Genomic DNA, 18,625 nt, shown 5'->3' with positions numbered 1-18,625 from the left:
CAGCCTCCCGAGCTGCAGATTACAGGCATGTGCCCACTGTACATGGCCATGATTTTTTTTTTAACAAAATTATTAAGTCCAAACCCAGTGTGTGGTGTTGGAGAAAGATGCTCTTGTAGATTTCTGACTAAATCATTGCCAGTGGAGAGGCAAAGAAGAATACCAGTCTGGGGTGTGGCTCATTGGTAGAGCGCTTGCTTGGCACGAGTGAGGCACTGGGTTCAATCTTTTGCACCACATAAAAAAATAAATAAAAGGTAACTAAAAAATATTAAAAAAAAAAAAAAAAAAGGAATACCTTGCTTAAATGCTGGATGTGGCATGTGACAGAGAAGTAGATCTCTAAAATGAAATACTTCTGATCCTTAATGCCTCTTAGGAAATAAAACACAATAGCAGTAGGCTAAATATTATTGAGTAAAAGATGAAGAGTGACTAATAGAAACAGGAGAGCCATAACATGGTAGGGACTATAAGTAACAATGTATTTCTACATTTTTAATTCCTAAACCAGCTTGTATTTTGGTCTGCCTTGACAAGTATGCCCTTTTTATTTTGAAAGTATTTGCTTTTTAAAAATTATGGTCACTTCAACTTATTCAGGAATGTGAGGCATATTCAAAGGGAAGAGTGCTAGAGTTAGATCAGAACATCTGTATACCAAGTAATGATCTCTTATTCTGGAAGCCCAGTACTCCCATGATTTCACTTAGTGTTGAGATTTAGGGCAGTAAGAATGCAATTCTAATGTTACATTTGTGTTAATGCATGATAATTCTAGAAGAGGAACTTTCTCTCTGAGCCTGATGAATTTATGACAGGTGTTGAACACAATAAGGAAACATGAATTATATGAGTAGGGTTGTGATTTTAGTAAGGTAGGATAGACTAGAATCTGTAGCACTTGATACCCTAATAATGTATTTCATTGGTTGGGAGATTGAGACATGATGTCAGTTTTCCCAGCCTTGTCAAGAAGCCAGCATCTCAATAACAGTATAAGTGATGTTTTCATAAAAGTGCCGGTTCTTTCTGTGTGCATAGAATGTAATATTTTCTTAGAGCTGCTGCAAAGTGATTTAGGTGTTTTAATCAAGAAGTCTTGGGCTGGGGATATAGCTCAGTTGGTAGACTGTTTGCCTCACATGCACAAGGCCCTGGGAAGGCCCTGGGTTCAGTCCCCAGCACCACACCCCCCCCCCCCCCCACACACACACTCAAAAAAAAAAAAAAAAAAAAAAAGAAGTTTTAAGTCTTAATTTTTTTGTGCTTTGGAGGGTGAAGATCAGAATGACTCTTAATGACAATAATGGGTAACTTGTATTGAACGTTTACTATATGCCAGGTACTTTGTCGAGTGCTTTATATTTATTATGTAATCCTTATGGAGTAAGTCCTACTGTTCCCTTTTTTAGATCAGAAAAATGCTGACAGCCTTTGGGACCATGGTTAGTATTTAAATCACAGAAATGCTGCAAATGTTAATTCCTATTCAAAATCTCTCCTTTCTGTAAAATGTGGGCTAGTGAGGGATAGAAGAGATTAGAGATGATTTGTAGTACCTCATAAGTCAAGTGTTAACATTATAATATCTATGTATAATTTTATTATTATGAGGTCTGTATATACAGAAAAAGTAAAGACATAGAAGGGATAGATTCCCTAGCTTTACACAAATGACTTATTAGTACCAGAGCAAACCAAGTGCTCAGGTGTCTTGCCTCCCTAGTTTTATCACTTTATTGATGTTTTCATATTAGGAAATTGCTTACAACATTAAAGCTGGTACAGTTTTATCTCTGTATAAAGAGAGTTTGAAAATAAGAATTTGTGTGTTATCATTTTCAAACTTCTGGGTGTGTCAGGGAAATAAGATTGTAAAAAGTAGCTTTTCAAATGTTGGATTTATTTGTTTGTGTAATTTAAGGCCATGAATGTCATGCTAAGGAGTTGAAATGGGGGAGTCAACAGGATTTTTGAGTGGATTAGGAAGTTTAAATTCCAGGAAGTGAGAGAAGAGAGGCTTTAATAGTTTAGTGAGAGGACAGTTTTAATAGTTCATGATTCTAGGGTGATTAGGTTCGAATTAGGTCTATGGAGATTAGAGGGAGGATGACTGAGATGGGAATTTGGGGAAAGGTGGTCACGTAGGAGCCTAGGAGTGATCACTGGGAACCTCAGTTTTGGGACTGAGAATTGGTGGTACCTAGAACTTGAGTGGAGAGACAAGAAGCAGGTTTCAAAGAGAAAATAGGATTAGTTTGACATCTTGAATTTTACAGTAGGCAATTGGACAGATGGGTCTGTGGTTTGGAAGAGTTTCACCTGGAATTGAAAGTTTGTGTGTGTGGGGCCATCAGTTGGGAAGTACAAGTGATGAAACCACGTATGGGGATGGGACCATCCAACCCAGGATGAAAAGGTAGTTGTGTATGTACCAGAATAGGCCTTGATTTCCCTTGATTTCATTTAGGAAAGAATGTGCCAGACAGGGTCTATATAATTCTCCTCTGTTTTATGATTACCTCTGGAGAAAATATTTGCCAGTAGGGGTAAGGACATGCAAAAGGTATGAATGGCTTGCTGAGTTTTTTCTTTTCTTCTTTTTTGTTGCAGTGCTAGGGATCAAACCCAGGGCCTTGTGCTTGCAAGGCAAGCACTCTACTGACTGAGCTATCTCGCCAGCCAGGCTTGCTGAGTTTTTTGATAGTCTTTATTTACGTTCTTCTTTTCGTGCTTACTAGTCTGATTTAGGTGCTACTTTTTCCATCAAGTCTTTTCTGGCTTCCCCTAGAAAGAAATGTCTTATTTGTCTACTGCTGCTTTTGTCCCATGAGGGTATTTACTGAGTAATTCCTTGTATCCAGTAGCTTTTCTGTTTTCTCTAGCAGGTTGTAATAGTCTGGGGATAACCAGCTGTATTTAGCATTGTTTCCCTTTTGTAATCTAGTCCAGTGCCATGTCCATTGAAAACACTGGGTACACATTAGTTGAATTTAATTTTAGAATATAGAAAACTTGAACATTTAAGAAAATCAGATCTTCTTTGTGTAATATCCTTTGTAATTGTGGAATGGTCTTTTGTCTTAACTCATTAGATTTTAGTAGTCTTGATTTCTTTTCAACATATTTCATAAATACAATAATCTAGTAGTTTTATTTCAGATTTGAAAGTTTCTAAACTGCAAGGTAAAAGATGTTTTATCTTTTTGTCACACAGTGGATTTCTGAAGTTGGTAGATTATATTGAACTTCAGACATTAATGACTAACCTAGTATCTCTGAAAGAATCCTTTTTCTAATGAGATGGTAACATACAATTCAATAGAGAATGTCTAGGATTTTCTTTTCCTTTATGTTGATGTGGTTGATTTTAGAGAGTTTAGCCAAATCATTTTGTTTTAAGGATTTTAAAAATGTATATAAAATATTTTTTGTATATACAAATTTTTTGTATATAAAAATAATACCCTTTTTTTTTTTTTGGTCTTGGTAATTGAACCCTGGTATACTTTACCACTGACCTACATTCCCAGTTTTTTTTTTTTTTTTAATTTCAAGACAGGGTGTTGCTAAGTACTGAGGCTCTCATTAAGTTGCTAAAACTGACCTCTAACTTGTGATCTTCTGCCTTAGCCTCCTGAGTTTCTGGGATTATAGGCATGCACCACCATGCCAGGCAAAAACAATATGCTTTTAGTCAGAAAAGTATGATGGAGAAAAATCAACCATAATGCCCGTGCTTAGAGATAATTATTGGGAAAAGATACCAAAATTGTTTTGTCGTGTATATAGGTGTTGGGATATAGCTGAACTCACTTTGAGGAATACAATTTAATGTCATACTTAAGGCATTATATGGTATTTGCCTATTATAAACTCTTAATAAATGCTTCCTTGAATAATCATACCAAATTTAATCATTCCCGTGTGGTTGAATTTTTAGGTGGCTTCCAGTTGTGTACTATTTTCTTTATTTCTGTCTTAGGTTTCTAGTGTGCTTCCAAAGGGACATTTTAAAGGCTTTTCATACATCAGTGCTCCATTTTTATATGGGGTTTTTTGAAGAAAATAAAAATGAAATAAAACTCTGCCATTTGTAGGTCATCGCTTCACTCACATATACTTTTTTCTAATGAATTTCCCTAAAAGAATTGACTTCTACTGTTTCATCAGACCATCTATTGAGGATGGTATGGGGCACTTTCTGAAGACTTTGTAGGTCCATTCCCACTGCTCCCCCATTTTTGAAATGACGCCCTCCCCCTCAAAAAATTTTCACTCTCCCCCATTCTTGATGGGAACATTAGAGTTTTCCAAAAGATGCTCTTAGCAGGGTTGGGGTGTAACTCAGTGAGTGGTAGAATGCTTGTTTCGCCTAGTGTGCCTAAGACCCTGGGTTCAGTATTGTAAAAAAAAAGAGAAAAAAAAGCAGTAGCTAATAGTTGCTTCTGACATGGGCATCTTGGATTATTCAAGAGGAGGCACTGCTGTTATGGGTATGTCAGGGTTTGGTCTTCAAAATTATGCCAAATTCCCCTCTGCTGGTTGTTGCAGAGCATGTACTCATGCAAGAATAGGGTTTTATTAGCTTAGATGTCCTGAAGTTCTTTTGTTTTGATTTTTGTGACTCCTTTTATGTTATAGAGTAAAGTATATCTTTAAACCTGTAAGATGGCAATAATAGTAGCTATTTTTCAGTAGAACTCATATAAAGCATCAGGTCGATGCCTGGCATATAGTAAAGATTCAATAAATAGTAGCTGACAAATTCTTTTATACATTCTTGTATGTATGCCTTTTGAAATTTCTTTAACCTTCAAGCTGAATATGAAATTTTCATCAACCCCTTTTGTTCCTCCAGAGAACCATAAATTGTAAATGAAAAATGTCAGAGGCTCATCAGTACATGCAGTTTTCTGAGAAATCCCTGTACTATTTTCCCCATGGAAACACTACTGACCTCTGACTCATCAGATTGAAAATTGTTTTTTTTACCTTCTGATTCTGTAACCACAGCCTTGAATCTGTGTACTGTTTCTATGTTTTTTTATGGAATGTTTTAAAATTGAAATGTCATAATCTTGAGCAGGCTATTCTGCCTTCAGTCTGCTTTCAAGGCTATGATTACAAAGCTAGAAGCCTGAAAAATGATATGAAAGGTGATGTAGGTTGATCAGAGAATAGTTATTATTAATGTTTCCATAGAAATATAGGCAGCTTTTTCAACTGCATTTATGCTGAGCAAATATGTGGGCATAATAGATTATATAATTAAAAATCCTTGACCCACTCCCCCATCTCTGCTTTTTTTCTTTTTTCCTTAGATTTCATGTTAAGAAAATGACATTAGGAAAATGACATTATTTTTCTTGCAACTTAAAAATGTGACCTTGACATTTGTGAAGGTGAAGAAGGGGAACTATTACTTGAAGCTCTTCCAGCCAGCTTTTGCTGTATGGACTCCTGGTGCTAGGTCTCTGCATTCAAAAGCATTTTCCATCGTTTCTGAAGTATGGTTTGTCAGGTTGCCTATGAAAAACAAAAGCTGATGGTCCAAGTGGTGCCTTAGTCCATGGATAGAAAGGCAAGAAGCAGATATGAATTTAATGCTCAGCCAATCCAAAGAAAAGGAGTCTTGTATTTGCTTGGGTCTGGAACTAGTGTGGAGTCTTGTATTTGCTTGGGTCTGGAACTAGCCTGTAGGCAGCAACCCAGCTGTATCGCACCCAGACTGTGGTCTGGCTAGCTGATGTTAAAGAAAAAGAAAAAAGGAAGCCACGTTTCTTCTCATCCTTTACCCAAGCCATTCATAGTACCGTAAGGTACCTAGAAGATGGACAGGGTTGGAGGAGGCATGTAAAATTGGGAAGAGTTCCTAGAGTTCATGGGTTGTGGATGGTTTACCATGTATACACTGGCTACCCCAACAAAACTTTATTTTGTAAAAACTCTATGTGTTTAGTTTGCTGGTTAAAATTTTAGAACCACTGTATTGGAGTTGGGCTGGTATTGATCTACTTCCTAGATATATCCATATTTTTAATTATTATTGGCTATAGGATAAAAGCCAAAAACTCATGTGGCAGTTAAAATGTCTTTATGATATGCTCCTAGTAATCCTGTAGTCAAATCAAATTATTAGGTAATATTTTGCTTCTACTCTGTTCATTCCTTTCACATGCTGCTTCCTCTGAATATGTCTTAGAAATAACCTTATTTGTCTGGTGAGTGGCTATCATCTTCCCCATGCTCCTGACCCCATGATTACTGCTTTTTCTCTCTCACTAATATTGATCGTAGCTACTGAGCACTTTCACTGACTTAAGTGCATCATATCATTGAATCTTCCTAATAGTCTACAGACAACAAAATTGTCTCAGGTGAGGTAACTTTCACAATACAATTAAGTAATGGTTCCAGTATTTGAATCTATTCTGATATAAAAATTTATACTCTTATTACTTGCTGTGTCGTATTCATATGTTCCTATACAGTTAGTTTTTTCAAAAACATTTTTTGATGGTTTTTTCACTAGACTTTAATCTTTTTTCTCTTTTTTATTGTGGTAAAATATACATAGTATAAAATTTACCATTTTAACTTTTTTTTTTTTTTTTTTTTTGGTACCAGGGATTGAACTCAGGGGCACTCAACCACCAAGCCACATCCCCAGCCCTATTTTTTATTTTATTTAGAGACAGGGTCTCATTGAGTTTTTTAGTGCCTTGCCCTTGCAGAGGCTGGCTTTGAACTCACAATCCTCCTGTCTCAGCCTCCCGAGCCTCTGGGATTATAGGCATGCACCACTGTGCCCAGCCCATTTTAACTTTTTAAGTCTACGATGCAGTGACATTATGTACATTCACATTGTTAGGGCTCTACAGTTGTTTTGGTCTGTACTCCACTGATCTATTTATTCTTAGATAGTTGGGTTAGTTATTAGTTATATTCATATTTGTATCTTCTAGGTCTCAGGCTTGCTACAGCATGGGCAGATAATAATAATAATAATTGTTGGAATTAGTGACTATTTGTAGGCTGATTATTCTGATAACTGATATAGCCATTTATAATTATAGTTATAAGTCAGCAAATTATTCTACCTTACACATTTCCATATTACAGTTTCTTTATAGCTGCAGCATAATCCAAAACACATGGCCTGATAATATTTAGAAGGAGAGGTGACTGGGGTGACTTAGACTTTGATTGTCCAGTAGAATAAAGTCTCTCCTCATGTGGCTATTTAAATTACTTAAGGGTAAAGGTAAAAATTCAGTTCCTTAGTCAAAATAGTTACTTTCTAGGTGCACTTTGTATTGGACAATATAGATACATACCGTTTCTTTTATGGTAAAAATTTTTATTGGATAGGACTGTTCTAGACCTTTAAAGCTGAGAAACTCACTTTCTCTTTCAATTTGTTGTTTCAACAAGAAATTCATTGTGGTTTCCAAGCTATTTATCCTCATTGTCTTTTGGAGAAACAGTTCTTCAAGCATTTACTAAGCAACACCTCTTGAGACATGCTAACCTTCCTCAGGCCTGAGACTGCAGCTGTAGTTGGGGCTGATACTAGATCCAGCTGAAGGAGACACATAGTTTCACTGGGGACTTAATTATGATTAGTGGAGACAAGGGAGATGGGAAACTGATAAAACTGATTGGAGCTGGTTGGTCCAGAAAAGACCAGCATGTGACTATTGTGAATCAGTAGAAATCCTGGGTAAAGAATTTTTTTTTTTTAAATGGGATCCAAGAAAACAAATTTCTAGAGTCTTAGGTTCTAGAAAATTCAGGTTCTAGTGGACACACACACTGAGCTACATCCCCAGCCCCCCCCCCCTTTTTTTTTTAATCTTGAGACCAAGTCTCACTAAGTTTGGGGCCTTGCTAAATTGACGAGACTGGCATTGAATTTGCAGTTCTCCTGTCTCAACTTGCCTTGCACGTTTGTGTATGTATAAAATCTCTATTTTAGGGAAAAAGGTGGTGTTTGATTAGAATTATAGAATTCTATATTTTAAGGGTCTTACCTTAACTCTCAACTGTGGGCTGTTGGATTTCAAAATTCACTAAGTAATCAGGATCCAGTGCTCAGTTGTACTCTACTGCCTTCCTACAGTCAGATTAAATCAAAACATTCCTTCTGGGTATGATGGTGCATTCTTATAATCCCAGCAATTTTGGGAGATTGAGATAGGAGGATGGACTCCCTGTCCCAAAATAAAACTTAAAAATTTCTCAATGTAACTGAGGTAGAGCACCCCTTGGTTCAATGCTCAGTACTGTGGTAATAAATAAATAAGTAAAATAAAAATATTCCTTGAGTTAACGCTGACTTCAATTTGTAAGACACATTATAGAGCACAGTTAGCTATTGTTTTAGGCTTTTATTGATGGGCATTACCCATAAGCCTTTATTTACATTTGTAAAAAGGTACTCAAAGTTTTAACTGTTTTCCCTAGTAAAATACAGTTTTGTAGTAAAAAAAAAAAAAAAAAAAAAAAAAAAAAAAAAAAAATCAGTGACTCTGATCTGTCACTGTAGCCAGTCAGTCTGGTCTTTTTCTTTTTGTCAGATGCATATTAGGAAAAAAGCTTGTTAATTGAACCTTCTTGTATTGAAGAAGATTCCCTAACTTCAATGCATTTTTTGATCACTTATATATACTCACCAAATCTCACAGCAGGTGAACATGATGGCTATTTTTAACCCCCATTTCAGGAAGTAGGCGTAGGATGGTTAATTAAACTGTGGCAAATCTGCGATTTGAACCTAACTCTAACTCATGCCCATGCTCCTTTCAAATTTGCATCTGTCTCAAACTGGGCTTAAGTGAATATAAACTTCATGCTGTAACTTCAGATTTCTCATGTGTACACTAACTTTGTGATATTTTAGGAACATATTTTGTGTTTCTTATTTGAAAGCAATTTAAGGTCCCAGCCAGAGACCATGGATTTCTGATATTTTCTAATATGTTTAATGTAGTGTATTCTGTAAAGCAGGTGGCATTGGGGGTATATTTTGTATGTTTATGGGGCTTAGGAGTCTGCTTTCTACTGAATAACTGATATTTTTTGCCTTTGAATTGAACCTACCTGAAGAAATGTATTTGGGGTTAAGTCTAGCAGTGGTTTGAGTTCTTCTAGGAACAAATCATTTTGCTAGCTAGATCTGGTTGCTGAAATCTGGGGGTAGATTCTGCTTGGAAATGGTAACCAAAATGGCCACTGCACTAACTTAAAGGTGTGTAGTTTGTAGGTAGAATTAATGTTGTTCTCCCGTGCTAGTGATGATCTATAAAATCAGAGATATTAGCTAAGAGTCTCAGGATGAGATGGTGGGAACGTAGACATCAGTTACTGAGTTCCATAATTAGGGGTTTTTGTGACTCTTGAAGAAATTTATTATAGGGTAAATATAAAGAGTCCTTTTCTCAGGGAGTAGCAAATATCTGGAATCACCACATCAGATTGTTTTAAAGCTGAAAATATAAAAAAGGTTTAAGAATTAGAGCAAATACCTAAGGTGACCTTATTAGGGTTCCATCCCATGTCATGAATGGTTCAGTACTTGCCCTTCTATGATGAACACTTTGTCCCCACAGTCATAACACCAAATTGAATGAATCTCTCAGAATTAAGTAGCAGTAGCTCACATAGTTGAGCTCTGTGCAAAGTCTTTACATTCACTATCTCATTTAATCTTTTTAATAGCCCTATGAGATAGGTGCTGTTATTAATCCCAGTTTATAAGAAGGTCAATCTTCCTTCGATCATATGGACTTGAAGTGGAAGTCTCCAAAGAAAAATTAGGGTGCCATTAACAGGAGGAGGGGATGATTGCTAGGTAGATAAAAGCAATAGATGTCCATTTTAATGTGTGTTCTTAGTATTTTTGTTTTTGAGTCACCTTCTCTTTATGATCAGTCTAGTTGCTTTGAATTCAAAATGCTTGTTACTTTCAGAGGGTACATTAAACTTTGTCCTTTGTTGATACCTCTAACTTAGATGTTTATTATTTAATGTCAGTAAATCTGAGGCCCATAATAGGGAGTGACTTGCCTCAGGTCATATAACTAAAAGTGACTTGAATTAGGATCTGCCCTAGGGGTTGGGGGGCACTGTCTGTCTTTCCCATTGTACTTTCATGCCTTGCCATGATATCATTGTTTTTAGATCAGTTATGTATAAGATGAATGCCTATTCTGTTTTACTTCTGGCAGGATATTAAGTATTCAACAAATGTGTAATGATGAGTTATTTCCTCATTGCCAGGTGCTGTGTCTGAATGTTTTCTTTCCTAAACTTGATACATAAATTGAAATTCTTGAAAATCTTTTTTTTTTTTTTTTTTTTTTTTTAAGTGCTGGGGATTGAATTTGGTCATGTGCTCTACCACTGAGGTACATCCCCAGTCCCTAAATAAACAGATGATAGGCACCATGTTTTCATTTTGTACTGAGCCTGCTTTTTAAATAATAAAGGCAGGAACCTGGAACAGGGATCCTGTCATGACATCTTTTGAGTTCCCTACAGTACCTTGACAGTGCCTGCAATAAATTCTTGATTAATGTCAAGGGAAAACTCCTTATCTCTGAAGGACTTTTTTTCTTATTTCTTTAAAAAAAAAAACAAAACACCCCCTCCCTTTTTTTTTAAATGAAGCCACATACAGACATACAGCTGGGCACATTGGCACACACCAAGCAACTTGAGAGAGGTCAAGACAGGAGGATCTGGGCTGGAGAGATAGCTCAGTTGGTAGAGTGCTTGCCTCTCAAGCACAAGGCCCTGGGTTCAATCCCCAGCACTGCCAAAAAAAAAAAAAAAAAAAAAAAAAAAAAAAAAAAAAAAAGACAGGAGGATCCAAGTTTGAGACCAACCTCAGCAACTTAGTGAGGCCCTAAGGACTTAGAGAGACCTCATTTCAAAAATAAAACATAAAAAAGGGCTGGGGATATGGCTTAGTGGTTACATAACTCTGAGTTCAATCCCTGGTACCAAAAACAGCAACAACAAAAACCCCACATACAACACAGAATCCATGCAAGAAACAAAGGGAGAACACTGTTCTCTGAGTTTAGAGAGGTCTATAAACACATTCTGAAGAACCTGCACTTCAAACTGGGCACCATGGTGCATGCATAGTGATTCAGGAGGCTGAGGCAGGAGAATCACAAGTTTGAGGCCAGCCTTAGCAACTTAGTGAGGCCCTAAGCAAGTTACCAAGACCTTGCCTCAAAATGACAAATAAGGGCTGGGGAGATAGCCCAGTCGGTAGAGTGCTTGCCTTGCAAGCACAAGGCCCTGAGTTCAATCCCCCGCACCACCAAAAAAAAAGACAAATAAAAAGGGCCTAAAAGTTGAAATTCTAGCTCCCAAGGTGATGGTATTAGAATTGGGGACTTTTGGGAGGTGATTATGAGATCATAGATCCCATGAATGGGATTAATTCTTCTCTAAGAGACACCTAGACAGCTCTTTCATTCCTTCTATCATTGGACATGGCAAGAAGTGTCATCTGTGAACCAGAAGGCAGGCCCTCATCAAATACTGATTTTGCTGGTGCCTTGATCTTGAACTTCCTAGCTTCTTGAACTTTGAGAAATAAATTTGTTAGTTGTAAGCCACCTAGTTTATAGTATTTTGTTACAGCATCCTGAGTGAACTGAGATACATGGCATCTCTCCAGGGCTATTCTAATTTCTGTTATTTGTATGTAGAGAGGCTTTAGAGTGACTGTGAGATGAGCTTTCCCAGGCTTCTCAGCCACTCTCAGCAATTTCAGAACTTTGGAGTTGCACATTCATCTCCCTTTTTTAGGCCTTCCATCCACACTGTCTAGGCTGTCCTCCCTTCCTGCCTTCAACTTAAATAGTGTACTTAATAACGGAGGAATTGCTTCCACTTGTTTGTGGGTCAAATTTTCAGCCTCTGTGAAAATTTTAAATAAAATTACCTTGTTTGATACTTGTTATAAGCTCTTATTTCACTTTCTTTTGGGAAAGAATTGATTACATTAAGTAGAACATGACTGATCTGAAATGAAATGTACTTTTCTTATGAGTTTTGATTCCAACAGACATTGGCATGCTTACAATTACTTGTGCTATTGCTTGTTGAGCTCCTACTGTGAGCTAAGGGTTGTGCTTAGCATTTTATATTGCCATCTCCCTTAATCTTCCTTGCAACTCTAGTAAGTGCTGTTATCTCCATTTTTGTATTAAAATGATGGAAACTCAGGGTTATACAATAACTAGATGTTAGAGCTAAAATTCAAACCCAAATTGACTTCTGAGTCTGAATTTTTTCCCCACTTTGATAATTTTTCATATTTGAAGCCAGCTTACAGTAATTCATAAATTATAATCTAATCTTTTTTTCCTATTCTTTTCTCTTCAGGTTTCTGTCAGGATGAGTTGTCAGAGCTTGATCCAGGCACTAGTAAGTTCTCAATGTTACCCAATGTTTGTTGGTAAGAAAAGGATGTGTATGTATGCTTTTAAATGTATGACTTAGTGTGTAATTGGTTAACTTTATCTAGTTTGACTCTCAATTTATAATTATGGGAATGACATTCTGTCTTTTCTATGATGCCTTTTCTTTTCCTAATATTGTTTGATGTCTAGGCTCTATTCATTTAATAGAAAGTTGGTTTGCTTTAATTTTGTATTTAACACTAATCTCCTTGCTCTGTTTCTCATCCTCCTATGACACTGGCAGCAACAACAAAAATTTTGCTTTCATATATGCACATCTACAACCATATTTTCTGCTTTTCTAAAATATTGTCTAGTTTTGACAGTTTATTTTAAAATTTATAATTGATAACTTTGTACCAGTTTAATTTGTAAAGCATTTGCAACTACATTCTTCAGGTTAAGGTATAAGAGTGATCATTTCAAGGTTTAATTAAATGATGATTAATGATAATCATTTGTGTTTTCCATGCTACCAAAATGTGTCATGCAGCATTTTGGTAATTCTGGGATATGATTATAATTGTTAGACATAAACATGAGAGAATCCACTGTGTATAGATATTTTGCTAAGTGACAATAGGTTGAATGATGATTTAGAGTAAGACTTCATGAGATGTCTAGGGTTATTATTTCTGGTGCTAGAACTTTTTAAAGGTTATTTGTCACCAGTCTGCTGTTAAGAAAGTGAAACTTCTACCATCCTGGCTAATACCAGCTCTGAGAGTATGGACCTTTCTTATTTCCCACATACCTTAATAGTATAAATAGTATAAAAATCCATATTTAATTTAATTTAATTGTTTAATTGTTCTGAAACAAAATAAGTCTTGTGATATTTATCAAACACCAGGAAACAAGATTTGTCTTTTCGGAAATTATAAAGTTCAGAATCTGTTTTCTGAATTTTTTTTTTTTTTTTTTTTAGTGGAGTGGGGCAGTACTGGGGATTGAACCTAGTGCTTCACACATGCTAGGAAAGCACTCTACAACAGAGTTATATTGTAAGCCCTTATAAATTTATTTTGAGACAGAATCTTGCCAAGTTGCCTAGTCTGGCCTCGAACTTGTGATCTTTCTGCCTCAGCCTCCTGAGTTGCTGGGAATATAGGCAATATGGTGCCCAGCTCAGAATGAGTTCTGTATTAGGTCATATGTCCCCAGTATTCCAGTAACTGTAGGTAAATACATTATTTTCTTCTGTCATTCTCTTTTGAATATCTTTTATAGGAGGAGGAAATGGTAATTTAGTTATTTTCTTGAGTCATGGTCGTTCCCTAGAAGCATTTTTGAGCGCAAGGAAGGATGTGGAGGTATTTTTGATCTTTCAGAAAATTATATGTAAAACACACTAAGTAGTTGAAAACTCATTTTATTAAATATTGTGTGTTCACTTTGTTACAGGCCCCAGTGTAGGCTCAAGGATTGTACAAATGATGAACTCTTGCCCTCATCTTTTAAAAGTCATGTGAAATATTTGAGAAGATATTTTTCAAACCTTGAATTTAGCACATAGTACCCAAGTTTATTTTCCGCTTAGCACCTGGGAGCAACTGAAAATAGCTCATGTTATTTTCTGAGAAATACCCTCCATTTCATAAATTTATTGTTGAGTTATTCTGCTTTCTGGGTCCAAGTAATCCTGGTTCATTTAACATTTCTGTATAGAATTCCCAGCTAAATATGCTGATTTATAGACCTCTCCATTCCATGAGAAGGAACATAATTTTATAAATCAATTTAGAATGGAAGTCACCAAAATCATCAATACTTAGTGCATGTGGGTAGTATTCTCAGTAACTCTTAAGTTTTTGTCTTTGTATTAAAATTAGTATTTTTATTCTTTCTCTTTGAAGAAATACATAAAGGTCTTGTTATTTTGATAATAAATAGGCAAAAATAAAATTTTATTGTCTCATTCTATACCAGTCTTGGAATGCAGATAGGCATGCTTTTTTTTGGGTACCAGGGATTGAACCCAGAGGTGCTTAACCACTGAGCCACATCCCCAGCCCTTTTTTATATTTTATTTAGAGACAGGGTCTCACTGAATTGCTTAGGGTCTCACTAAATTACTGAGTCTGGCTTTGAACTCCCGGTCCTCCTGCCTCAGCCTCCTGAGCTGCTGGGATTATGGGTGTGTTCACCCATAATGGCTTGGCATGCTTACCTTGTGAAGTTATAGGAAGCCTCAAGACTGAGATGGCTGTGTATGTTGAATTAAATTGATTATGGATTTTGATACTGCAAATTCTGTAGATTTGTACTGGAAAGGAATAACATCTTATGTTAATACCTCATGACTTTTGCACATTAGATTGAGAATAATAGGAATTTTTTTGTTGTTGTATCTTTGGAAATCGGAGCCCTCATTTTCCATCCCATTTCTAAATTCCTGGTAGGGAAAGCCTATTTTGTAATAGGAAATATTTTTGCTGCTTATTTCCATTTGTACATGGAGATTTGGATAACAGATTGATTATGTTGAAATCAGTTGAGGAATTACTAATTTGGTCCAATTCAAATGTCCTTTTTTAAAAAATCTTTTCTGTAGTTGAACAGATGGACAGCTGTGTTTGGAATATGGGCTGCTGTTCACACTCTGGCTGCCTTCGTATGATTCCTGGGCTTCCTGGAGTCCAATGTTATGGCACAGGTTCAGGCTAAGTTCATTTCTACAAAAAAACATTCCTATCCCATGTCCATTAGCATAAGCTAGGGACAAGGGCAGTCAAAGGTCAAGAGAGGTTCAAAACAGCATAACCTTTCTGTGCTTCTGTTTCCAAATAGCCCCAGTCTGTCTTGCTCCCCAAGTTTTTTCCTCAGCCATCATGTTTACCATGTAGTTGTAAAACTCAAGAGAACAAGGACTGACTTGATACAAGGGAAGTTAAAGAATAGGAGTCATTGTTGCTTAAAACAGGAGAAATAATTGATTTATGTTTGGAGGCCAATTAGGCTATAAAACAGGAACAGTAAAGAGACCTGTGACTTCACGACAGCTCCTGTTCTGATTTCTGTTCCACAGACAAGGGGCTCCCCAATAAAGACTGTCCACTTTCTAGGCTAAATTATTAATTCCTTTCATCCCTCTCTCAGGGATTGTAAACAGCACATAATACATGGAAACAATTGGTACTGTTCAGTTATTGGGCAGATAGAGGGTCAAAGGGTAAATAGTTGGATTAGCAACAGCTGTTCTTCCTCTCTGGTCAAACTTTTGTTTTATTATCTATATCAGCAAAGCTATTACCAGATTTTTGGCTTATGTGTAATGAAATCCATGCCTCTTCTTGTGATATCCTAAAATAATTACATCAAGAATAAACACTGGCCAAAATGGAAAGCACTCATTTCAGCTTCTAAAGTTAAAGATGAACATTCTTTTTGAAATGTATTATGTTGTCTGATGTTCAAAGGATACTATCCTAAGGAAAGCGACTACTGGAAGTCAGACTAGGATCTTTTACCAACTGGTTGAGGACTTTGTTGCAGCTTAATTAAAGGAAAGAAATTGCCTTTGTTTATACTGGTGGTAGAATAATATATGTTCTTTGTGGAAAACACTAAAAGTAAAATGTAAGCATCCTTAATCTCACTACTTAGTAATAACCAGTATTTCTCATCTGATAATATATCCTTCCAGTGTGTATCTGAGCTCACCTTATCATAATTAGGAATCATACTGTAAATGCAGTTTTGTATCCTGTTTGTTAGCATTACATTGGGACCATTATCTGAAGTCTTGAAACATTTTTCATAAATATTTTTAATGGCAGGATAATGTTTCATTGAAAATAAATAGCTTTAATGTATTTAACCATTTTCCATTCTTGGGTATTTAAATTGTTTCCTTTTTTGGACATTATATGTAATGCTGTAGTGAACAGTTCGTTTCAAAGTTTTCCACCTGTATTTCAAAAACTTTACCTTTTTATATCAGCAAAAACTTCTGAATTAGGATCATGAACTGTGGCTTGAGATTGCTTGAATTTAACATGGCTTTAATATTTGTTAATTCTGCATTCTTGGTTATGTTATTTAATTTCTCTTTGTCTTAGTTTTTTAGATCTATAAAAGGGACAGCAAAAGTTTATTTTATTAGGGCTATGATAGGGATTAACAGAAGTAATATATGCAAAGGGTTTGGAACAATTCTTTGCAAATGGTAAACACTATTAAGCATATGCTCTTCTAGGCTATGTAGTATAGTGTTGAAATTCTCAGTCTGTAGTAATGGGCTAGTGTAATTGCTTTTATTCAGTTTAAACTAACCTATATTCCAGGTGTTGGCAGATATAAGTTACTGTTTCAAGTAAATAGTTCAGTCATAGGAACAGAGCCCATGTACTTTTAACCATTTTGGCCAAGGTTTTTTATTTTTATTTTTATTTTTTTAAAATATCTGGTTAGCTGTTACAGGGTTTGCCTACCAGTAGCAGCAGGTAACCTCTCAAATGCCCATCAGCAAACCCATTTAATCTTTTAGAAGATAAAAGAAGTTAACCCTGTTTGGCTGTCTTGCTTATTTGTTTATTCATTCATTTATTCTGGGGATTGAATCTGAGATGCTTTACCACTTTGCTACATCCTCAGCTCTTTTTTATTTTGAGACAGGATTTCGATAAGTTGCTGAGATTGGTCTTGAACTTGGAATCCTCCTGCCTCAGCTTCCCAAGTCACTGGGAATACATCACTGAATATAAAAGAAGAACTCAGATTATGTATTTTCTCTTTGGTTAATAGCAAAGTGTAATGGAAGTATGCTGAGGAAGAATTTTGTACAATTAAAAATCCGACTGTTACCATTTTACAAACTATGTATTTGGGATTCTTGCTGATCCAGACTTTTAAAAACAAAATATATTCTGCCAATCAAGAACTTAGATAAATAAGCCTTTTGAACGACATGAGGGGATGTAGCTTAGTGATACAGTGCTTGTGTAGCATGTGTGAGGCCCCAGCACTGCCAAAGAGAAAAGGGACTTGAAAGTTTAATCACTGTCCTTTTTAGCTGTACTGGTCATTGCCCACCAGGCAGGGATGGTTATAGTGTGATGAATGGGTAAAATTAAAAACGAACAAACAAAAACACAAAAACCCAGCCTCATATTAAGACATCTGTCACCATGAACTTGCTCTGGCTTTGTATTCAACTTTCAAGTATCTTGGGATCCCAAGGGGATTTTTGTACCCATATACCCATATGGTAGTGTACCTATAAGTTTTATCTAGAATTCCTGAATTCTGTCCCATGTCCTAATGGGTCTATTCATAGTTAGTCTGAGGAAGTAGTTCATGTAGGCTCAATTATTGTTGCAGAGAATGAACTTAAGACTGAATGTTAGGGATCAAAGAGGGAAAGGGAATTACCATTTATTGGTATAACTTATGTGCCAGGCACTTTGCCTGTGTTCAGTACTTGTGAGAAGGGTTAATGCCTATGAAATTATCTAATTGCAAGTTGAGTTTTCTAGTGCCTGGTCCATTTAACACAGTTACTGGTTTTTCCTACCTCCCTGCTTGGAGTGCCAAACTAAGAACACAGTTTCTGCCCTCAAGGAACTGGTTTAGTCAGGAAGGTCAACACAAAAGTTGATATGACTTTTACTACTGAGTACTAATCATATCTTATATTTATTACACACTAAATGCTTCACATGAGTTTGTTCATTAAGTACTCATAAAACCTGTTTAAAAAGACACTATCCTTATTTTACAGATGAGAATTGTGAGGCCTAAATAGGTTAAATGTCTGTAGTTCTCATGACTGTGACAAATCTCAAATGCTAGTGGTAGAAGACTTTTTAAGACAGTTTAATGATTTCTAACATATATGGGGCTTTTTATGTACAGAAGAATAAAGGTTATTTTATAATCAAAGTAACATTTAGGCCCGGCACTGTGTCGCAAGTCCGTAATCTCAGGCAGGAGGATCCCAAGTTCAAAGCCAGCCTCAGCAACTTAGGCTCTGTCTCAAAATAAAAAATAAAAAGAATGGGGATGTAGCTCAGTGGTTAAGCACTCCTTGGTTCAATCCCTAGCTACCTGCCCCCTCCCCCAAGTATCATTTGGGCATCTTTTGCATATATTAGAATGATTTTGGACACGAAGCGGAATAATTTCCCATGCAA

At 36.2% G+C, this 18,625-nt stretch overlaps 1 protein-coding gene across 1 annotated transcript in view; it reads left to right on the top strand.

The window, feature by feature from the left end:
* The window catches only part of NR6A1 (nuclear receptor subfamily 6 group A member 1), a 203,910-nt gene that overhangs the window by 20,083 nt on the left and 165,202 nt on the right, over positions 1-18,625 (top strand). Inside the window, 1 exon segment of the mRNA XM_079113811.1 lies at positions 12,415-12,456. Within this exon segment, the coding sequence (XP_078969937.1) occupies positions 12,415-12,456 (42 nt within the window).

Source organism: Sciurus vulgaris (assembly GCF_902686455.1).
Source record: "Sciurus vulgaris genome assembly, chromosome: 15".
Lineage (NCBI taxonomy): Eukaryota > Metazoa > Chordata > Mammalia > Rodentia > Sciuridae > Sciurus > Sciurus vulgaris.
This window is presented reverse-complemented; position numbering and strand designations above follow the sequence as displayed.